Below are 24,485 nucleotides of genomic sequence, written 5' to 3' on the forward strand. Positions count from 1 at the left end.
ATGTATGTATGTATGTATGTATGTATGTATAGGCCCCGGGAACTGTAATGGAAAGCACCCAAAGACACTTGTGGAGAGCCAGATCATCCAGGTCCCAGCCTCAACCAAACGCCTGGCAGAAGATCTCTGTCTTGCAGGTCCTGCAAGCACTTCCCCCCCCCTCTCCGGACTAAATTATGGCCGCTACACAAAAACCCAAAAAGAAGCACAGGAAATATAGTGTGTTTTGCATTTGTAGTAGATCTAAAACCAGGAAATATGTGTACATATTTGTGGAGAGGGCACTAGGGATGTGGCCTGGAAACCAAGTGGGCAGCAGCCCCAAAATTCTGAGAACCACTGACCTATAGTATATATAAACTGGATATTAGGAACACATTATACCGGTGCCTCAGTGACTTCCTGTAGTCTTCCAAATGTGACTGAAAGTGGATTTTAAAGATTAAGTGTACAGGGGTCTATACAAGGTTTATATTGTATTGTCAAAGCACTAACTGGCTTAGAACCTATATACCCTTAACACACACACACCCATTATAGTTTCTTACTCAACAACCTCCTTTTACGTGCACCATATATAGACCAATGTGTACAACCAGGGTCCATTCCACAGAAAGACATCCATGGTAGTTATTTCCTAACAAAGTGAATGTTTTTAGGTTGATTTACTTGTCTGATTGGCAATACTTACGGAAATGTCATTTCATTTTTAAAAGAGATTCATTGTCAAATTTTAAGTGCTGTGTTCTTTTTTACATGACTGAGAAACATGTCTAATGTAGATTAGCTTCTTAAAAGAAGTTTAGTATTTTAAAATAATGAAGAGCCATTTCCTGCTTCTGTCAGAAACAGAGGGCCTTTTCGCACGGGGATCTTTGTTGCAAATTGTTTGCGGAATGAAAAATCGCCATTTAAAATAGTGGAATTCGTCGTTATGCATACCTGCCTTTGTAGTGGAATCAGTTGCGTTTTTTAGCGTTTCCCACAGGCTTCCGGTCTCGGCAGAAATCGCTAGAAAGGAAGCGCTATTGCCAAGCTCGTCCCGCCCCTGGCTGTCAAGCAGCCAATGGGCAGCCGTTAGCATGCTCCCAAACAGCCCCTTTCCCTTTAAGAAAGGTTTTTTAAAAAAAAAAACCGACCCATAGCAACGAATCTAGGTAGATTCGTTGCTACGGAGAGACCCATCCAGCTGCCTAATGTGAGCTGTCGTTTGATTGTATGATCGTTTGCACGCTGCCTCGAGTGATAAAAAAAAAATCCCCCCCCCCTCACGGTCCCGATTTTCGGCTGAATTTATGTGTAAAAAATAAAGGGACTGTATTTCAGCAAACGGGCTTTTAAGTGGTTTGTGCTTAGTGACTAAAGGTGAAGGACTGAAGCCAGGGAAGCCTCTAAACAGAAAGAGGCTCGCCGGTGCGTTTATCCCCGCTCGCTCGGAGAAAAAAAAATGGCGATCGCTTCGCCGGAAGTTTGGAGGAGAGAGCCAGGGGGAGGGACTTTGAAGAACCAGCAACAATGGTAACGCACAGGTCTTTAGCGCTACTGTTGCAGATTGGTTGCAGGAGTGTATCGCTATCCGGAGGGTGAATCCACTTTTCTGGATTCCCCTGAAAGCGCCACAACGAAGCGCTTTTTGCGGGTCGGTTTCAGGATTGTTGCAGATTGTCTACGACGTCGTGGGTTATGGCAAATTAGTAGCGTTTCCAATTAGCAACCATTGTGCTATTTTGAAGCCGTGCGAAATGGCCCAGATTATTCATGACATTTTTGAGAACGGGTTTTTACAACTTGATATGTATCACATCATGATTCTGGGTGCCTGTTATGTGCTTACTAATAGGCTAGATCATCTGTATTGGGTATAATTATAAGGTTTGGGAGATGTAGCTTTCAGTCCCATGTTGCTGTGGAAGCTCACTGGGACCCATTATGCATGGGCCAGAATGCCTGAAGTGGCGGCGACAGGGCTTCAGGGAAAATCCCCAATTATGCCCGACATTGCTTCCATCCAGGGCCACGGAAGGCCCGCATTATAGAAACGTAGGAACTTCCGCAGCTTCCTAGATGCTGCAGATGCCTGCAGGGGCCGTGGCGGGCCATGCTGTGCATAATTGCCAGCACGGGCCTTTTGGCCCACACAGCCCCAACCTACGGTGTCCCTGTAGGGACACCACATGCCCCTGCGGGCTCCACGGAGTAAGCAGGAGCATCCCTCTGCCCCCGCCAAAGCATGTGGAGGGTTCCCCCACTCCCCCCGGCCCCTCTCTATCTTCCCCCCACTGGCTGCTGACACCTTGCTGGCCACAGTGCAAAGCATGTGTGCACGGCTATGCCGGGGCAGCCCCGCATGCCCCACCTCCATGCATTCACTGGAAACAGCGGGGCATCTTGCCCCGCCACAACGGCACGGCAGCAGCGCAGAATAGCTGCCGCCATGCATAATGGGTCTGCGTGATTTGGGCTGAGTCACATAATTTCAGCCTAAATTACATAACAGGGTTATTGTGAGGATAAAAAGGAGAGGAAAATAACATAAATAATGTAAACTATTTTGGTAATTTATTTCATTTATATACCATGTGTGAAGAAAGGTGGGGTATAAATGTACTAAATAAATAATAAATATAGCTGTAAAAGGTTGGACTGAGAAGGAGAGAATGAGACAAGGAAAGGGGAGAAGATATTGGGGTTGCCATGTGGAGGGAAAATGTACTTCAGAAGTTTACTTACAACCAATTAGTGCACCATTACTAGTAATGTGGAATTTTGTTCACTATGTAATCTGCACTAAAAATAAAGAAAATTTGGTCTAATTTTAAAATCTTTAGAGGATAATTACTAAAATCTATACATGGCATACATGCTATATATTGAAACAACAAAAATTGAGTCCATTAACTCCTTTAAGACCAAAAAAGATTTATTCAAGGCGTGAGCTTTCAAGTACATGTACCCCTCCTCAGACATTGAAACAAGTATCATAATGCTATATATTGATGCTATATATTGGTAGCATATGCCATGTTTGCTCAATTTAAACCACTGCAGTTGACAATATATTACTTTTAAAAGATGGAAAGTCAAGGACAGATTTAAATGGGCATATTGAAAGCTAGAACTTGCTACTAATTCTGTGTATTAAAAAGAAGACAGGAGATGCTTAGGTTAAATTAGTTATAAAATATGCCTCTTTGAGTATGTCAGTGGTCAGAAGGGCCTAGAATCCTGATTGCAACTGGAAAGTGTTATCATGTGTTGACCAACTCAGTGGCATTTAGAAATGATCTAAATCAGAGAAAAATGGAGGCTGCTTGAGAAGTAAAACAGGGATATACTGAGACAGGTATAGAGCTAGGCAGATAGAGTGTGTATTAAGCATCAGCTGGTTTGAAATAAAGTTGCTTAGAAAAATGGAATATGGCAGAACTTACCTTTTGGCTAACCTTAAGAAGCTAATAAAAACTGTTACCCTATACCACGAGACTACATCTGAGAATTCCCATTCTAATAGATGGTTGATTAATTATTGATTGCAGTTTCCATTAAGCAGACAGATCTTGAGTTTTGGTTTCTGATATGAACATTATTTTTTCTTTTTTGAACATGAGCATTTAGCAATCTTGGTTAATAAAATAAACTATTAACCCCTGGGTTAAATTTAAACTCAAAACAAGAACAGTTGTCTCAGACGATTCTCCAACAGAAGTTTTTTAAACCAAGTGCCAATGCTAGCTATCCTTAATTTCTAATTAGCAAGTGACTCAAAGTTGAAAGAGGTGTTTATTACGTAAAGCGACACAAAGTAAATGATGTTGACTAAAATGAGTCAATAAGGAGAAAGTGTTCATTTTTAATGTGTAAATAATTTTTGCTTTAAGTTTTCTATTTACAGTTAATAATTTCAGTGTCATTGCCTCACAACTCTATCCCTAAGAGGAATACAGCCCTTTGCAGTCAGATACACTTGCGCCCACGCCTCCCTCCCCCGCAGCGTGCCTAGGCTTGAGCTCTGCACCGCACTGCAGGAGGGAGGCGTGCTTGCCTGCATACTAGCTCACGCACCTCCCTTCCCCCCCCCCCGCCCGGTCCCCGGCCTGAAAAAGGTTGGGGACCATTATTCTAGAGGCACGTGTATCCTTTTGTCCTCATGACTATAGTAATCTGGAAGAAATTGTTTAAGCCTTCCCCTCCATGCTGTCTTTTCATCTTTAAACTTCTCCATGAAATGTTATTAGCTTCATTTGTGAACTCACATTACTTATGTAGTTGCATGTACATTTTGTAACAGCTCCATTGAGTGCTTTAAAGAAGAGGAGATAGCATGGAAAGAAATGCTGTAACTGCTTCTGTCTGTGTATCCTGACCACAGGGAGAAAAATCCACATTCAACACTGGGAGACACATAACTCCTATTGAACATCTGCTTCAAAGTAGGGATGTGTATTTGACTAATCTTACCCCCCACCACCACCAAAAAGAAAACCTTACTGTACTTTTTGGGTATTAGTTGAGTAGGATTTTTTAAAAACTATTATTTGGTTTTCCAAAATGGTGGTGCCTTGAAAATCCTGAAAATATTCGAGTTTTTTGGGACTACCAGATGAGACCTGTGATTGAAGTGTATTTAGTCCCCTTTAATGCCTGTAGAGTGAATTTTCCACCTGGAGAAGGCCTTTAAAAGGACTGACAGACCTTTAAATGCCTTCAGAGTTCACTTGCATTGTGAATATGGAAGATATTTAAATTTTAAAGGGATCAAGTCCCTTTAAAGTTCAAATGCCTTTTTTTCATCCATTGGAAACAATGGAAGATTGGGGCACTTTCTTTGGGAGGCCATAGAATTGGACTTTGGGAGTTTATTGAGGAGAGTCACCAGCAAGTATGCTGCAATTTGGTTCCTCTAACTGAAAAACAAAACAAAAACTAGAGCCCCAGATACACCGAAATCAATTTCCTATTATAGCATATGATGGTTCCCATACGCTATGATGGAGCAAAAAAACCCCCAAAAAACCAACCCAGCATTCCTGGATATTTATTGAGCCCAAATATCATACTGGTGGTGGGATTCAGGAATATTGGGAAATATTGATATTTTTCAGGATTTAATGTACCCAAACCTGAAGAATACCGGGGAGGGGGGCTGTTTGCACATCCCTACTTACCCCAATGGACAGCAGCACCTTGAACATGTTCTGATACAAATGCCTGACTAATTGAGCTAATATAAGTTTCTATTCATCAGCCTTGCCCTGAAGGGCTAAACTTTTCTTATTCTCTCCTTAGCCTGCAAAATTCTAAGTGTTTCTTATAAAAACCCATTCCTGATACTTTTTTCAAAATAAGATGATCATTAGGCCTGTTTGGCCTTTTCACTTTTATAGTTCCAGCAACTTCACAGTTTGCTAAGTCCCAGGGAAGGAGCTTATGACCACGCCCCAGGCCAGGAATTTGGGTGTTATCATTGATGCCTCACAAACCATGGAGGCACAGATCAGGAAGGTAGCTGGCCAGTCAATTTTCCATCTCACCAAGGTCAGCTACTAGTGCTCTACCTGTCCCCTGAACACCTGGCCATGGTGATACATTTGATGGTCACCTCCAGAATAGATTTCTGTAACTCACTCTACACGGGCTCTACACTCTACTCACTCTACACGGGCCTACCCTTGACCTTGACCCAGAGACTCCAGCTTGTACAAACTGCAGCTGCTAGGGACCTCGCTGGAACACCATCGAGGGCCCATATCCAGCCAGTGCTGAGGCACCTGCACTGGTTACCAGTTGCTGTCTGGATCCAGTTCAAGGTTTTGGTCTTAACCTTCAAGGCCCTGCGCAGTCTGGGACCCAAATACCTGAGGGACAATGTATCACCCTATGCCCCTTACAGAGCCTTATGCTCTGTGGGTGAAAATTTACTGGTTGTTCCCAACCCCAGGAAAGCACACCAGGCCTCGACCAGGGCCAGGGTTTTTTCGGTCCTTGCCCTTAAAAGGTAAAGGTAAAGGTATCCCCTGTGCAAGCACCGGGTCATGTCTGACCCTTGGGGTGACGCCCTCTAGCGTTTTCATGGCAGACTCAATACGGGGTGGTTTGCCAGTGCCTTCCCCAGTCATTACCGTTTACCCCCCAGCAAGCTGGGTACTCATTTTACCGACCTCGGAAGGATGGAAGGCTGAGTCAACCTTGAGCCGGCTGCTGGGATCGAACTCCCAACCTCATGAGCAAAGCTTTCAGGCAGCTGCCTTACCACTCTGCGCCACAAGAGGCCCTTGCCCTTGCCCTTGCCCTTGCCTGGTGGAATTAGCTCCCAGAGGAGCTGCGGGCCCTGTGGGAGCTTTTTTTTGAGACATACACTTATTGAAGATCTGCACTCCTCCTCCCGGTCCTATATTAGTCTTGGTGGGGTTGGACGGGTTCTCCATTATGGTTTTATTGTTGGAATCCAATATATATATTGTTCGTCCGGGTGGTTTTAATGGGGCTTTTAATGGGCTTTTTAATTTTAGACAAATCTGTAATCTGCCACGAGCCAAAAATGAGAGTGGTGGGCAATAATGATGATGATAATGATGATGATGATGATGATGATGATGATGATGATGATGATGATAATAATAATAATAAGTGTAGTCCTGTATCCTTTTATCAGAAAAGCTGTCATCTCTGTATAGTGTTATACGACACACTGTAACCCCACACCCCCAACACGCACATATACATTCTTTATTTTCATCTATGAATAATTCCAGGGAAATGAGGAAATAAAAGGTACAAATAACTCATCTACTGTATGTACAGGTCTCAGTGGGTTATGTGGTTGGATCAACATGTGCATATTTTTCAGTTAGTGTTGGTGTTGTAGTTTTGCCAAAACCATGTAAGTTATGGTATTCTGATGTTATGACCTTCTGTCTGTTGGTCAACACTCTCGGGTTATTGAGGCATTCATGCTGTATCATGACCCCCAATATAGCCACCTGGTTTTGCTGCCTTTTCTGCCCATTCTCAGAGGAAAGGCACTTTGAATTCTAAACTAATTTTTGTCTTAGAGTTCATTTTAATTATTTCTCTTGGCTGTTGTGTTTGCTGAGATTTGTGCTGGTCTATGACCATTTTAATAAAGATTGAGAGGAAACAGCAAGACAACAGGGCATGGTCATTGAAGTGTTGGCTTTGATCTTTGTCTTGTTCGCCACTGCACTACTACTCCTGATGCTTATCTTATTGTTTTTTTCTTTCTTTCCCTGGGTCTCTTGGGATGTTGCCCATAGTCCTCCTGAATTTAACACCAATGAAATCATGACTCTGATGCCATATGATTTCTGGTTATGTACTTTCAGTTCCCTAAACATTATACTGCTACTAGATATAATTAAAAATTGGTTGAACCAACTGGAAATATGGAAGACCAGGGATATAGAGGCATACAATCCTGTAAAGTATTTTGTTTGTTTCAGTAAAGGATCAAATTAAATGTATGCCACAGCTAAGGAACAGGTAGTTTTTGACCTTTGCTCCTTCGCAACATCCAGAAGTTCTCAACTTGGCTGAGAGAAATGCTGCTGATTTACAGAACAGCAAACTGGAATTTAGTATTATTTTCTCTTCCAAATAGAAAAGAGATCAGTTAAAGTTTGGACTGGAAAATAAAATAAAATCCACCACTTCTGTTCCTCTTCTAGCCCTTTTTGATGCATACCAGGACCCAGCAATCCCTAATATATAAAGTTCTTAATACACTCTGTACTCCCACTATATGCAGTCACCGTGTTTCTGAACAGAAGTGATATATGTATTTTACATAAATCTTCAAATTCAATATGCATAAACTAGAACCTTGGAAAAGCCAATGGCTAGTTTTCACATCTAGAAGTTGTGCGTGTATGCAAAATATGTGTATCAGCCAGGCTCCCTGTATGCAGCATGTATCGCTCAAATAGACCGTTTACGCACTGGGAACTTCACTGCCCCAGCTCCCATGCAGGAGCACAGATCGGGGGTGGATGAGGTGCACAGGGACAAATGCTCCCCCATGTGGGTGCCGGAAGAGGTGGGGCAACCTGCCACGATTAAAACTTCAGCCCGGCATGAAACCTCCAATGCATAAACAGTCATAGTGTGTCTTCGAGATTTCTTATCTAGCTCTATAGCAGCAGTTTGATCTTGCAGTAATTATTCCTTGGATCCTTTTTAGTAAAATCTTTAATTACTTTATTTGTGTCTGACAAACATGAACTCATTAAAACAGCACCATGTCATTAAAAAAGCAGTATAGATTCAGTCCAGCCACCCCACTTGTCCTGTCTGATATGCAGTGATTTCCACAGGAAACTCCAGTGTTTCTGATGCTATGCAGAATGAAAATTGTGAAACAAATACATTCTGCCATCATATACTGTTGTTAAAATACTTTGATCATAAAAGTAATTATCTGCCTTAAGTATATAACAATCAGTTGCCATGTCTACTAAGAGCAGGGAGAGACTGGAGAGACAAAACTCATTAGAGTCAAGTCAGCTGAAGGGCCTCTGAAGCCAATGTCATGCTGCATTCAGATTCTAATGTAGTTCTGCACTGCAGCCACTGGGAGCACAGGGAAGGCAGAGCACAGTAAATAGCAGTTTCTGTGTGTTCTGCTTATGGAGCTTTTTTTGCAAAGTTTACTATAAGGATGCAAACACTTGCATATCCTGACAAGCAGAGCTCATGGCTTCTACAGCCATTATCAGGCTGTAACCTCCTATCAAGATTGTAATTGCCAGCAGTTAGTTTCCTTTTTCCTTTCCTTCCATAGCTTTGTAGTTTTTTCTCTCAGCCAGATCTTCCCTGTTGGGGTATAGTAGAAAATGGTCTGGGACCTTCATATCTATGGGACCACCTTCTCCACTATGTCCCTCAAAAGAGCCTATGCTCCAGCATGCAAAATCTGCAGAAGATCCCTGGTCCTAGAAAAGTAAAGCGGTCCTCAACCAGAGCCAGGGCCTTCTTGACTCTGGTGACAGCATGGTGGAACATTCTCCCAGAGGAGACCAGGGCCCTGTGGGACCTACAATAATTTCAGGGCCAGTAAAAGAATTGTTCTGCTGGGCCTATGGTTGAGTCACCCCCCCCCCCCAAAAAAAAAAAACAATCCACCAGCAAACTGGAGTCCCTATGCAATGTATTGTGTATATATCCGCAATCCCAAAACTAATTAAAACATCTAGTTTTGCATTTTTCTCCCATACCCCAACCCAACTGTCAAGCAAGACAGTTCCCGGAATCGGGATTAGGGGGACTGTGCTGCAATGACTGGTCTCCTTTTTCCGGAACTGAACGCAGAGGGTTGTGGTGAGAGATGTGTTGTCGGGACCCCCTTGGGCTCCCGTGTGGAGTGCCATAGGGGGCGATTCTCTCCCCTATGTTGTTGAATATCTATATGTGCCCTCTAGCCCAGTTGGTCTGGATTTATGGGCTGGATTTTCACCAATACGCGGATGACACCCAGCTCTATCTCCTAATGGATGGACAATTGGACTCCCCCCTGGATACATTTGCCAGTTGTTTGGAAGCAGTGGCTGGATGGCTCAGGCAGAGCCATCTGAAACTCAACCCCTTCAAGATGGAGGTCTTGTGGCTGGGTAGAAGAGGGCAGGATCAAGAACTGTGTCTCCCATGCCCGGACAGAGTGCAATTAACACCTACACCATCTGCCAGGGATTTGGGAGTGATCTTTGATGCCTCCCTTTCCATGGAGACTCAAATCACTAAAGTAGCCCGAACGGTGTTTTTTCATCTACGCCAGGCATTGCTATTAGTACCCTACCTGTTTTCAGAACACCTGGCCACAGTGATCCATACACATATCTAATAGCCACAGTGATCCATGCAACGGTCACTTCCAAGTTAGACTTCTGTAACTCACTCTATGGGGGCCTACCCTTGGCTGTGATCTGGAAATTACAGCTGCTACAAAATGTGGAAGAGCCTCTTGTGGCGCAGAGTGGTAAGGCAGCCGTCTGAAAGCTTTGCCCATGAGGCTGGGAGTTCAATCCCAGCAGCCGGCTCAAGGTTGACTCAGCCTTCCATCCTTCCAAGGTCGGTAAAATGAGTACCCAGCTTGCTGTGGGGTAAACGGTAATGACTGGGGAAGGCACTGGCAAACCACCCCGTATTGAGTCTGCCATGAAAACGCTAGAGGGCGTCACCCCAAGGGTCAGACATGACTCGGTGCTTGCACAGGGGATACCTTTACCTTTACAAAATGTGGCTGCAAGGGTCCTCACTAGGACATCATGGAGGACCCACAACCAGCCCGTGTTGTGTCATCTTCACTGGTTACAAGTCTGTTTCCAAATCAAGTTCAAGGTATTGACTTAAACCTTTAAGGCTATATGCGGCTTGGGACCTTACCTATCTGCAGGGCCACTTATCTCCTTACGCCCCCTGCAGGGCACTTCACTTTGTGGGTATTAATCTGCTGGCCATTCCAGGCACCGGAACGTTCACCCGACTTCGAACAGGGCCTGGGTTTTTCTGCCCTGACCACAACCTGGTGGAATGAGCTCCCAGAAAACTACAGGCCCTGTCAGAGTTGTCAGCTTTCTGCAGGGCCTGTAAGACAGAACTCTTCCACCGGGCATATGGTTGAGGCCATGGTGGGGTCTTGGTCTTTCAAACAGGGGATCCCTTAGTGTTCGTTTTGGTTAGTTTGGCCCTCACTCCTAATGAGAGAACTCATTTGACCACATGCAGAGCAGGGTGGGAGTTTAGAACTCTGACGGTATTGCCATCTTTTAAAAGTTTAAATGTTAATCTATTAAGTTTATTGTATTTTATTGTTTTATTATAAACTGCCACAAGACTCTTTGAGAGTGGCAGTATAGAAATCCATCGACAGACAGACAGGAAGGGCTGCTTCTGAGTTATAAGGAAATGAAATAAAAGTAACAGTGATTTTGACTATTATGTTTAGACTCCTGTATTTTATTACAGAACATTTTAATTGATTTGAGTACTGTTTTTATTGTGATGTAAACCACCCTGACCTGTTTGGAATGCTGGTATAAAATTGCAATAATAATATAATAATAAATAAATAAAATATATTTTATATAAAATATAAAAAATATTTTTATATAAAAAATAAAAATAAAACAGCCTTTCCTCTTCCCTTAATTCCTCTTCTTTTTCACACTGTTTGCCCTTTTCCTTTCATAATATGCCTCTATTTCTTTTATCCCCTTTCTAATTCCCTTATTTCTTAGTGTTTGTCTTAGTGTTTGTCTCTTCCTTATCCTGGTTGGCAATTTAGAAGTATTTTATAGTAGTATAGCAGTAAATCTTTGCTGATATCACAAATAGAAATGTGCACCAATTTTTTTTAATACTTTTGGGTTCTGTCTGAATTGAATTGGATATACTCAAATCACTGAAATCCCATTTTCAGTACAGGGATTCAGATTCGGGTGATTCAAGTGCAGCCGAATCAATTTGGCTCCATTGGAGTCAATGGGAGATTTTGCCCATCTGTCTGTTCAGAAGTCCGGGGAGGAGATTGAGCTTAAGCCACCAAATATGCAGCACAGCCATTGGAGCCTCACTTCAAAAGAGCCCCCAAGTTTAGAAAAGGTTGGACCAGGGGGTCTGATTCCGCAGGCAATCAAAGAAGGTATCCCCATTTGACCTTCATTATTTCCTATGGCGTAAGAAACATCTCTGTTGCATAATTAAAAAATTAGCAATGAACTTTGATTTTATACTAAGTGTATCAGGTACTTTTCATTTTTTTCTTCCAAGATTTTTCTGTTTCTCCTATTTCAGTTTTTCTCAGACCACAGTAGAGTCTGTATTGTATCAAGGTAGGAACAGCATCAGTCATAGAAAAAAGGGGTTATTATACCTATTTAAAATACTGTAGCAAGATTGCTGTAACACTTCCTACAAAAAAGTATTTCAGTGTTGCATAGATATATTTCAAAATATTATGCTGCTACAGTTTTGAGCTTAATTGTCTGCAGATGGTGGGTAATCTCCTTTCCTCACTCATTGCCACGTATCTAACTGTGCCCAGGCTGTTCTATGTAAATCTGCAACCTTTCTTATATTCCTTTTCTTCATTCATAGGTTGTGTTGTATGTGTGTCTATATTTTTGCATTTTCATTGCTTCATTTTCTTTATATGCCATGTTAGATCTGACCTCTGTAATGTTTTAATATATTTTGTGAACATAATACATTTCACATATGTAATCATTTAATTATACATTTCCCGTGAAATTGCTGTTAAAAGGACTATGTAGAAATAACTATGTAGCATTGCAAAGCTTTCCAAAACATTAATGGACAGTTAACGTGTGAGTAATTTCTTACAGGATAGTTTTCATGTATGTTTATCGTTGGAACTGCCTGGCAAGGACGCAGCTTCTGCCTTTCAAGTCCCACATGAAAAATAGATCAGAGCCCTAGTTTGGTGAAAACAATTTGTGAATGGACTTAAAGTCATCTATATAATACCTTCATTTTAAAAAGGGAAATGTATTGTGATATTTTACAAAAGAAAGTTAAGATCAATATTTTCTCTTTGAAATTGTGAAACAAATGCAACTAAAATAAAACAAAAGTAGTAGAGATGGTTCCAATAGTGGCATAGGAGCTCTGCCTACAAGTTCTTGAATTTATCTTGAGTCAACCCAGTGAAGGCAATCCATACACATATCTAATGTGATACTTCCCTTGGTGTGATTAGAATATTCAGTTCTTTATCATTTATTCTTTTCTCTGTTGGAGCAAATTTTCATGCAGAGCTGATGAGTATCCCAAGGTTACCGAGGGCCGGTTCAAATCTTCCATTCAGTCATGTACAGAATATACAACCAGGTATACTAAGGCTGATAAGAACTGGACTGTGGGCAGATATAGAGTCAACAGCCATACCAATTAATATTATTGCTTTTTTTTCCACCAGCCATGATTGTAAGAATGGCTTCTAGCTCACTATAGGTATTGCAGCCTGATTCACACTGTTGTCTTATCTGGTTGTATGTTTATTTAAATGAGTGAATGGAAGAATCAATTTAGAAGTGTACATCAACTTAATCTCTCTCTCTCTCTCTCTCTCTCTCTCTCTCTCTCTCTCTCTCTCTCTCTCTCTCTCTCTCTCTCTTGATCTCAGTTGGTAAGGTGTTGAAACAATCACATCTGAACAAATTGTTTCTTGCTAGCTTAGCTTCAGTCTGGCTTTTTTTTCCCCTCATGCATGCTGACCTGGAAATCTTCCTTTGCCTTAGCTGCGATAATCGTGACTCAGCTTACAACACCATACATTCGCATCGCCCCTGCTGCAGGCGACGACCAACTAACAGGTCAGACACTCAAATATAGAAAAGTCGTCATACCCATTTCCATATAACTTTTTTTGGCTTTTTTGCCTTCCATATCTCTGTCATTTGTTGCTTGTAGTTTGTTCGCCACGTTGCAGAATTTGGTGATGACCAATGTGCTGGATGCCAAAGGATTTGAATTCCTGTATTCATATGTGTAAGACCATTCCATAGCATGTTTCACTGTGTATTTGAACTTTGGAGTTAGCCCTTTCAAATTAATGCCATATATAATTGTCCTTTCCTTAGCTTTCCTGCAGCTAATATATATTTATCAGATCACAGATACATTTTGCCATTAGTGAGTGTAATGTAGCATTTCAACATATATAGAATTTTTAAAGGTAATATTTTATTGTATATGAGTTCTGCAGATATGAGATATAGACGGGTGAAAATATCATCTATTGTAAACTTAATTAACAAATTAAATTTAGTGAACAGGTCTAATAATTATTAGAATTTTATTCAGTCTGTCAAACTGAAAATGGATAATTACTAATAGGGTAATAAAATTAGAATCCAGTAGCACCTTTAAGACTAATTGATTCTGATTTTCTTGTGCTACTTTAGACCAACATGGCTACCCATTTGAATCTACTAATAGGATAGTTAGAGCCATTCACTAAAACATGTTAGAGCTATTCACTATTCTGAGAGATCTAAAAGTGTGGTTAGTTCTTTGTAGGGATATGCTGAAATTATTCCTTTATTATGGAGCTTTCACTTATTCCCTCTCATGATTTCAGATGCCCACAAAAGCGTTGTGTAGGTATGACATCTTCCCTGCTGAGGCTCGCCTGATCTTTTCAAATCTCAGAAGCAAACCAGGGTCAGCCCTGGTTAGTATTTGGATGGGAGACCACTAAGGAAGTCCAAGGTAGCAATGCAGAGGCAGGCCATGGCAAACCAACTCTGAACATATCTTGCCGTGAAAACCCAATAGGGTCATCTTAAGTCAATTATGACTTGTTGGCACTTTCTACTACCACCATTTGTTAACTTCAACTTCTTCTCACCAAAAATCTCCAGAATCCAGCCTGGCCTAGAGGAAATTCACCTACCATCCCACAGTCCAATTCCTAGAAAATGCAAGGAAGGGCATCTCTTTGAATATAAATTATATTGCACCATAATACAAGAACCTAGACTTGTCTCATTGTTTTAATGAAATCTTCAAAAATCACTAACTGAATACCTGAGGTCAATCCAAATGTTGATATGGAGATGGTGTGTGTGTGTGAGGGGTGTGTGTGTGCAAATAGTATATAGAGTTACTGATTCCTAGAAATTAGGGTATTTGGTAAGTTGTTTTTTTCCTGATGAGATGACAAGAATTTCTCTTTAAAAAAACTTGTTACATTGGTTTTGTTTGGTGAAAGGTAATGAGTGTTCAGACTGATCGATATCATGCCAGACACTAGAACCTGGGAGGCTCAGAGGACATAGTGTTTGCCATTGTTTTGGCACTAGATAGCTGGATTGGAGGATTTTTGAAGCAAAGGTAATGTGCTGCAAATTAGAAGAAGAAATCTTTACCTAGTGAGGAGAAAGTCCTGTGCCAGATGGAAGTACCCCCACAGGGCTGCTGTGGACCATATGTGTTCCCCAATTTCCTATCTGCATTACCATGCAAGGCTGCTTTTCCTCTCTGAAACTCTGTTTCCCACTTGTATATTAAAAAGTGATTTTTTTTGCTCCAAGAGATTCTGTAGCTACTAAGCACCTTCCGTGAAACATGATCTAAATTAGTACCACATGGATTGTTGCTGAGACAGCTCTACAGCTTTTGTCGTATAAACAGCAGAATGGTTGGCTGAAGATAGCAGAATTGATTAGAACATTCATATATAAAAGCCTGAAAATATTAATTCACATATTTTTTGCAGTAACAGTTTTGCAGTCTCCACATAAGTGACTGCAGTCCTGAAATGTATCCCATGATACAGAACCTTCCTTAACTATACGTGAATGTTCTTAAGCAGCCTGATTCAGCCTGAATTGAATTTGGAACCTTGGATTGCTCTTGGTTGTCTGTCTCACTGGGATAAATAAATTAAGCAGTCTAATTGACTGATTAATTAATTAATTAAGCAGCCCAACCATGGAACAAAAATTCTGTAAGGACTTTTTTTGATTGTCCAGCATGGAGGCGATGCTTTCTTGCTCCCCAGAAATAATCTCTCTTAAGTTAGAGTTGCAGGTGAGTGTTTGATCTTGTAGCACTTTGTCCTTGGCACCTGCAGAAGCTGCTGATTCAAGGTCAGAAGAATCAGATACTGCAGGTATGCTCTTTGGAAGAACTAGGTGGACTGTCTCATCCATGAAAACTCTATGGACTGAAATTTCTGAGAGGGATCTCTTCTCTTTTAGTAACATAAGAAAGATTGTTGAGCAGCCGAATTTTAAAAGTAATCTGATCCCACGTAGATTATTAGGGAGTTGATGAGGTGTCTTTCTCTGAATAAAAGCTGGCTTAAGGAGTAAAGGATGGGTTTTTTGTTTGCCCAGCAACCCTAATTTAAATGGCTAGAAGAGATGCACACTATTACTTGATTTGTTTGGAAGCAGAGTGTGGTGCCAGCTTTTTTTCCCTTCTGAACATTGTTTCCCCTGGGAAGATAACTGAGGTTGCAGATTTCTTTGACTTAAATGGTAAATGTGAGGTCTGGGGCTTATTTTAGAAGCATTTGGAGTGTCACTCCCTTGTGAAAGATCACATATCACATGCATTGAATACATTGGTAAGTGTGTCAAGCTTGTCATAACTATAATTAAGCTTTTGAAAGATAGATATTATTGTTTTGCCTGTTAATGGCCAATGATCACCTATGAACTTCAGCAAAGGGTCTTTTTGAAGTTGCATGCCTGGCTTCTCACCCTCAAAAGATTTAATTCAATATGAAGAGGTGCCAGCTCTGTCATCCCCTTCATGTTAGAGAATTTAGCTCCATAAGATGGATGGTGATCTGGCTATAGACGTATTAATGACTCCTCAAATTCAGTGTATTAAACTTATTTGTAAATGAATAAGAAGTGTTACTTCCTAGCTCTTTCAATAAAAAGTAATCCATGCAAAACTGTTTTTGACTCCAGAGGTGAGTGCAAATCTGAATGCCTTCTCAGTTACATTTTTTAAAACCCATTTTGGCTGTTTAGACACACAGTTCTCAAAGGTGCAGCTGCTGTATTGTCCAAAAGCTAAAGAATCAAACTGATAACTGGAGAGTGCAGAGGAGTCCAAAATCTTCTGATGGTTTGGATCCAGTTAGACTAAATTGACCGTGATTGGATATGTTAAACTAGAAGGGAGTTTTAAAAAACACAGATACACCTGAATCTACAGAGCAACTAAAGGATAATATCTGTTTATTGCCATCTAGTACTCCTATAATAATTGTTTGTATTGTTTGTTTGATTTTTTATGGCATCCTTCCTTACGGCTCAGGGCGGTTTACATATAACATCACAGGGTAATACATGGAACAACCTAAACATATAGCGTAGTGAAAAGTAACATCAACAATAATCCAACAGTGGTTTTAAATAAACTCAAGTTCAATGGACTTGATCAATAACAACATAACAGAAATGGCAACTTAGATAAGACCCCCAGAAAGGTCAGACTGGTTCAGACCATGGAGGGGGATGTCTGAGAGGACTTGTGGATGTTGTTGGTTTGGTTGGTCTCAGGCAAATACCTGGTGGAGGAACTCCCTTTTTGCAAGCCCTGCCGAATTGTGGGAGTTCAGGCAGGGCCCTTATCTCTTCAGGGAGCTCATATCGGGAACCAGAAGATCAGATTTCTCTAAACTTTTGTTTCTCTGAGCTATTCCACACCTTATGGAATAATCATGTTTGCCACAGTTACATAGCTGTATTTTACATTAGACACTGAATGTCTTCAATAAGTATTCTGAATACATAGAATCATAAAGTTGGAAGGGACCTCCAGAGTCATTTTGCCCAACCCCCTGCTGGATGCAGGAATTTCTCAACTATCTGTCCACCCACAGTGACTCCAGTTCTATGCCCAGATTATGTCCTCCTCCCCCCCAACAAGAAACCAGAATCCCTGTCCAGTCTGACCTGGAGGAAATTTATCTTCTGACCCCAAAGTAGCAATTGGCATTTCCCAGGGCACACAAGAAAGGGAAACAAGAGCCACTTACAATCTGCCTAATTTCTCAAAATCAGCATTTCTGTGAGGTGGCTATCTAGCCTCTGCTTAAAAACTTCCAAGGAAAAAGAACCTTCCACTTCCCAAGGAATCTGTTCCACAGAGGAACCACTGTCATGAATTTCTTCCAGAAGTTGAGTTGTGGAAGAACCATTTCCTATACCAGGCTTTTTCAACAAGGGTTTCCTGAAACCCTGGGGTTTCATGACTGCCCTGGAACAGTTTCCTGAATGGGTGAGAATTAATTTTATGTATTTTTAAAAAAAAATGTTCAGCATTTATTGGGTGATGTGACCATACATGGTCATGTTGACTACCCCTTCCCAAAATATCCAGTGATAGGCCTGGGGGGGGGGGTGGGAAGGAGAGGGGCCCCAGCATGTACACAGCTATACTTCCCAACCATATTCTGTATGATCATGCCACTTCTAGGGTTTCTTGAAGCCTGAAGAATGTTTCAGGAGTTTCTCAATGATAAAAACATTGAGAAAGGATGTCCGAGACATTCATCCCATCTCACAGTAGGGATATACATCTGTCATTCACATTAATATGTTTGCTGAATGTACACATAGAACAACTGCTATGTAAGATACAGAGCCCACTCACCGTTATTTTCATTTGATCATGTCGGTATCTCAGTCTGGTTAGGTCTTCTGAGTGACAGCCACTATCAGTGGCCAGCATTTCTTTTGTCACCAACCTTATTGCCAGCATATATGCTTCGAACATTTGTAACACTGGTAATTCAAAAAATTCTGATTTGTTCTATTCTGCAGGGCAGAATGTAAAATGAATAGGAAATGTTCTTTTTTCTGCAACACCAGCTGAATGCATTTTAATAGGCCGCAGTGTCACTTATGATTTATTGCTCCTTTTTGTTCTTTTATGTGTTGTATTTGTCATTTTTTGCTATGGCAGTTTCATCTATAAAACAGTATAGTTACAAGAAAATGTTAAGAGGATACAGAATTGCCACAAAATTTCTTGTCCCTTCCCCCTGCTCAAAAGACTGCTGTTTCTCCATCTTTTTGTTTGTTTGTTTTATTTTGTTTTTGTTTTTAGTAATGAACCACTGGCTCAAATACTAGGTGGGAGGATATACACTTTAAGTATACTTACCCAAGTGCAGTGCAAATAAATAGCTACAGTTGGTGAATAATGGAGGAGGATGAGGAGGGAAACAGAATAACTTTTGCTGATGGTAACAGTCCCCATAAATGCTAAGGAATAACGTACAAACAAACTTGTTCTGGATCTACAAAAATATGACCAAGAACCAATGAGGGTATCAGTTCTACTTTATCATATGTATTATGAAATACTTAGTCAATAGTTGGATATAGGACCATTATTAATGGTCAAAAGTTGAGCCAAAGGCTGTATTGTGTTAAATGCTGACTGTTATATTGTTCTGTGGATGGTAGGTGAATTCCTTCCAGGCCAGGCTGCATTCTGGAGATTTTTTGTGGTGGGGGATCACTTGGCCATAAAATTGGGGGAGACTTGTCTTGGCAGTAGTATGTGCGAAAAATATCTAGGAATCTTAGAAGACCATATGTTGAACATGAGTTAGCAGTGTGACTCAGTGGCTAAAAAGGCAAATGGGATTTTGGGCTGTATCAAATGGAGTATCGTGTCCAGGTTACAGGAGGTGGTGGTACCGCTTTTCTCTGCTCTGGTTCGGCCTCACTTGGAGTACTGTGTTCAGTTTTAGCCACCACAGTTGAAGAGTGATGTAGACAAACTGGAGCATGTACAGAGGAGGGCAATAAAAATGGTGAGGGGTTTGGAGATCAAGATGTATGAGGAAAGGCTGGGGGAGCTTGTTCTGCTTAGCCTGGAGAGGAGACGACTGAGTGGATATCTGATAACCATCTTCAAGTATTTAAAAGGCTGCCATATAGAGCGGTGGTCCCCAACCACTGGGCCGCGGCCTGGCACCCCGGCACCGGGCCGCGGCTCTCTCTCCCCGCCCACCCCCACAGTAAGAAACTTCCCAGGCCACAAGCAAATCGGCCGCAAAATTAGCCAATTAGCTTGCGGCCTGGCAAGCTTCGTTTTTTGGGAAGGGGGAGAGGGAAGCAGGTCCGTGCATGCGCATTTGCGCCATGCGTGGCCACAGACACACATGTGCAGAAGTACTGTGCATGTGTGTTTGCGGCTGTGCATGTTGCAAATGTGCATGCGCGGCTGCGCGATCGCCCTCCCCACCACTGCCGGTCCACAGCCTTAGAAAGGTTGCAGACCACTGATATAGAGCAGTGGTCCCCAACCTTTTTATCACTGGGGACCACTCAACACTTGACAATTTTACTGAGGCCTACTGCGCTAACGATCTCTGACTCTGGTTGCTATGGTAATGTTTAAACATCCCTTCAAAATAAGATACAGACACGCCACAACAATGAACATAAGGAACATTTTATTTTCATGGAAATTTTAACTCATGACAATGACAAATCAATGGGAACCCTGAGCTTGTTTCTCTGCAAAGAGATAGTCCCATGTGCGCCTGCCGGATCGTGCATGAAGTAAAGGGCTGGGGGGGGGGGAGAAGGCGTCCTTTGCGGCCCACCTCCAGTTAGTCAACGGACCACATGTGGTCCGCGGCCCACAGGTTGGGGATCGCTAATATAGAGGATGGAGCAGAGTTGTTCTCTCTTGTCCCACAGGGACGGACCAGAACCAATAGGATGAAATTAATTCAAAAGAAATTCTGTCTAAACATCCAGAAGAAGTTCCTGACAGAGCAGTTTCTCAGTGGAACAGGCTTCCTCAGGAGGTGGTGGGTTCTCCATCTTTGGTGATTTTTAAACAGAGGCTGGATAGTCATCTGACAGAGAGACTGATTCTGTGAGGGTTCAAGGGATGGCAGGTTATAGTGGGTGAGTGATAGGGTTGTGAGTGTCCTGCATAGTGCAGGGGATTAGACTAGTCCCTTCCATCTCTATTGTTCTATGATTCTATGACTTGGGTAGGCAGGTAGTTGTGAGTTCCTTTATTGCCCAGAGGGTTGGACTAGATTAACTTGGAGGTCCCTTCCAACTCTGATTCTATGATTCTGATGTCTGAAAACTGGTGCTCCTGTTGACATAGCAAAACACAATCCAACAAGGAAATAAGACCTCTCCTGTATATAGAATCCAAGCCTGCTACAGAACTTTGTCACTGATAAATCCATTCATTTCTACTTTGTAACCTGGGCATATTCTACATTCCCCAATAAAAACCATATTAAATTGCAATGTTTAAAATTTACGCCGTCAGTTTTTAAAACGTATATGGTTCTGTATTCTGGAGGATATGACGTCCAAACAGCAAAAAATCTAAGTCATTGTATCCGCTTAGGCCCCTCCCAATGGGTTTTCCAGCGTCTCCATGGTTTCTCATTAATTTTAGTACATCCCCCAAAGTTGCCATCTTCAGCTCTCACCCCTCCCTCACCTCTGGCGACTACCTTGTGTGGTTCTCCCAGTGGCTGTCATTCCACTCCGTGCCCTACCATTTCAGAGTAGTTTATCTGAGTGTAATGGATAATCCATTCCATGCTTTCTGCAACTGTTTTCCTACTATAATACATTTCAATGGAGCTCATGCAAGTCAATTGGCATTCTTGCCACCCTTTATTTCCAGGGGGTCTCCCAGCGTCTCCCATGGTTTTCAGTGGGCATTCTTGACCCAGCACAAGGGGAGGGAGCAGGTTTTGTCCCTTTAAATGTTAAGTTTTTCTGCTCTGCAGCTTTGTAGTCAGGAGCGTTCCACTGCCATAAATACCACAGGGTAATTTCTACTAATTTACATATGGCTCGGTTGCCAGGGCAAATGGCATGTTCATGTGATCGCTGACAAAGGCAGAGCTCCCATTGTAGACGAAGGACTGAGAACAGAAAAGAGGAGGAGACCAAAAACACACTGACATCTGTGCATTACAAAAGAAGCGCCTTCAGCACTGTGACACCGGAAAAATTGGAGTTTACCAAGTTTTAGAAGCCTCGGTGATAACACGCTGAAGGCACGCTGGCCAGTGTTTGCAATGCAGAACCAAAAATCAAACAAGCACAAAAACACTCACACATGCAGAGCTGATACATAGGACACCGTTTTTAGCAGTATTTTTGCAACTTTTCCATAATGCAGATTCCCTCCTGGTGAAAGATTATAGATCTCTGCCTACTGACTTCACAGTAAACAGACAACTTGTTTGCATTCCTCTCAAAATGTGATTTCTCTCAGCATATGGGTTTCTTAACTAGTGACAGTACAGTTGCTTCTTACTAAGCTTCATGCTGTGACAATATTCAGCACCCATTTATTGAATTCCTCCTGACAATGTAATTCTTCTTGCTTCCCATTACTCCCTAGTTCTGAAACCTACTGTGTACTGCTCACACTGTGAAGTCCTACAGCATTTAGACATAGTCTAGTGTAGATTTTCCATCCTGCCTAATGATGGAGAAAGGATCTTGGGACGTTGTAATATGTTTCTGTGGCTCAAAAAAGAAAGATAGTAAAGTGGCCATTTTCTTGGAGTTAGGAAAATTGTATGCTTTTGCTTGAAAATTAGAAGATTAATTTTTTTTACCCATGCTCCTTTTGCAGTTTATGACAATAGATTTCATATTCTGCGTAAAAATCTGATAGAAGCATATAATTGTCCTTAGCTTTGTATTTTAAAAAGCCAGCTTGGTGTAGTGCTTATGAGGGCCAATTTCTAATTTGGCGAACCGGGTTTGATTCTCTGCTTCCCCACATGCAGCCAGTTGGGTGACCTTGGGCATGCCACAGCACTGATAAAGCTGTTCTGACCAAGCAGTAATATTACGGCTCTCTCAGCCTCACCTACCTCACAGCGTGACTGTTGTGGGGAGAGGAAAGGGAAGGTGACTGTGAGACTCCTTCTGGTAGAGAAAAGTGGCATATAAGAACCAACTCTTCTTCTTCTTAAGAGTTAAGCTGTTTTAGTTAAGGAGAATTTTAAGCAAAAATGACTGGAGCTAGCCAACCTTTTATCAGTTCTAACTACAAAAGAACTACTAGTCAATAAATCATATAATTCAAATAACACTCTGTCACAAAGGCCATTTCCCCCATACTATTATGGAAGGTGAAATGATTTGAGATGAATGATAAAATATTACTTTGAGCACTATTGGGTAATTTCTACCAAATTTGGAATACTTGTACCATCTGCATGATACAACTTGGCACATTGTCCAATCCAAAATTTGTCAGCTTCATTAGCAATTGAATACACAAGAACAAAACATGAACTAATGTCTCATTAAAAATGAATGACTGAACTTAATTTTAAAAATACTACAAGTTATATTTTTAATATTGAATTTCAAATGTCAAATGTTCTCCAATTATCAAACAAAAATAAAATCAGAACTATAATGACTACACATGGAAATAGATTCTAATGATAACTTTTTAGCTTAATATATCTACAAACTGTTCCTAATGCTTGAGTATTACAAGCTTTTTGTTTTTCTCTTAGGTTTCTATATTCCGGTCTATGACCATACAATTAAAAGTTCAAGTTGGTAAATAATTACTTCTCTCTCATCATAGATACTTTACATCTCCCACTCATGAGATGAAGATACAGAACATGAACTCCTACATAATACTTGGCAGGAGGGTGGTTTCATCAGAATGTCAAATAGAGAGAGAAACTTTGGAGTGTGGGCGGATAGAAATAAGATTGGCTTCACTGAGTTACGGTTTGAACAAATTCCAGTTTACTGTAATGCCTGGGTGCTAAAACAAGGCTTGGATCTTATACCATTTTCCCATGTACAGCTTTCTGGATGCTAGGCCCTTCGATTTGTGCCATTCTGATGTTAGAGTGAGCCCAAAGTGCCTAGAAGGCTTTCCATAGCCTTAAGCTAGAAGCCATGTGAAGGAGCAGGAGTTTCTAGGCAGTTGTACCCAACATTGACTCTGCCTAGTTGGTTGCAGCCTGCTTTCTGTGGTCTTCTCCCATTTGGCCAGTTGCATATTTTGGGGAAACAGAGCCACAGTACCTGATTTTTGGAATCTACTTTGTTGCATATTCATGGTTAACAGGATTCCTGATGATCACATCTGCTGCCTACTATCTTTATGAAGGGTGACAATTTTTAAGCCAGTTTAGGGATATAGTGAACCAACTAGACAAAAATGGGGAGGGGAGGTTAACTGACGTTTCTTAGCCAAGAATGAAGGAGAGAAAGACGCTTATTATGTGCCCTACACTTCCCTACCTTATTTGTAGCTGCTGACCAATAAGTGAAGGGAATACATAGTGACATTTTGCTAGAAGTTGAGCAATGCAACTCTTCTTTTGAATGTGCACTATAAGTACTGGCCCGTCAACACCCTTTGTTTGATTAATGACTTTCTATATATACCTACAAGAGAAACAGGAAGGAACTCTGCTATTGCAGCCAGGGAAAAGGCCAATTCATTTTGGGGGGGGGGGAAGTTACTTGGGGTGTTGTGGGCTGTTGTAGGGTCTGTCAATAATAGATACAACACTAAAACTGAAATGAAATAAACAAATTTATGCCTGCTCCAAATCTCTGCATATGGTTGTTTCCTACTTCAATATGGGATATTTCAATATAGCCATATTTTAAAAAATGGTGACTAATGCCAGGGAAAATATCAGGGTGGAGATGTATAAAAAGGTAAAGGTATCCCCTGTGCAAGCACTGAGTCATGTCTGACCCTTGGGGTGACGCCCTCCAGCATTTTCATGGCAGACTCAATACGGGATGGTTTGCCAGTGCCTTCCCTAGTCATTACCGTTTACCCCCCAGCAAGCTGGGTACTCATTTTACCGACCTCGGAAGGATGGAAGGTTGAGTCAACCTTGAGCCGGCTGCTGGGATTGAACTCCCAGCCTCATGGGCAAAGCTTTGAGACAGCTGCCTTACCACTCTGCGCCACAA

General features: G+C 41.6%; 1 protein-coding gene across 1 annotated transcript in view; it reads left to right on the plus strand.

Annotated features, from left to right (window-relative positions):
- PTPRM (protein tyrosine phosphatase receptor type M) overlaps positions 1-24,485 on the plus strand; it is a 525,104-nt gene that overhangs the window by 326,681 nt on the left and 173,938 nt on the right. Inside the window, exon 14 of the mRNA XM_077352746.1 lies at positions 13,272-13,346. Within this exon, the coding sequence (XP_077208861.1) occupies positions 13,272-13,346 (75 nt within the window). The remainder of the gene's footprint in view (positions 1-13,271; positions 13,347-24,485) is intronic.

This window comes from Paroedura picta, chromosome 9 (assembly GCF_049243985.1).
Source record: "Paroedura picta isolate Pp20150507F chromosome 9, Ppicta_v3.0, whole genome shotgun sequence".
NCBI classification, from domain to species: domain Eukaryota; kingdom Metazoa; phylum Chordata; class Lepidosauria; order Squamata; family Gekkonidae; genus Paroedura; species Paroedura picta.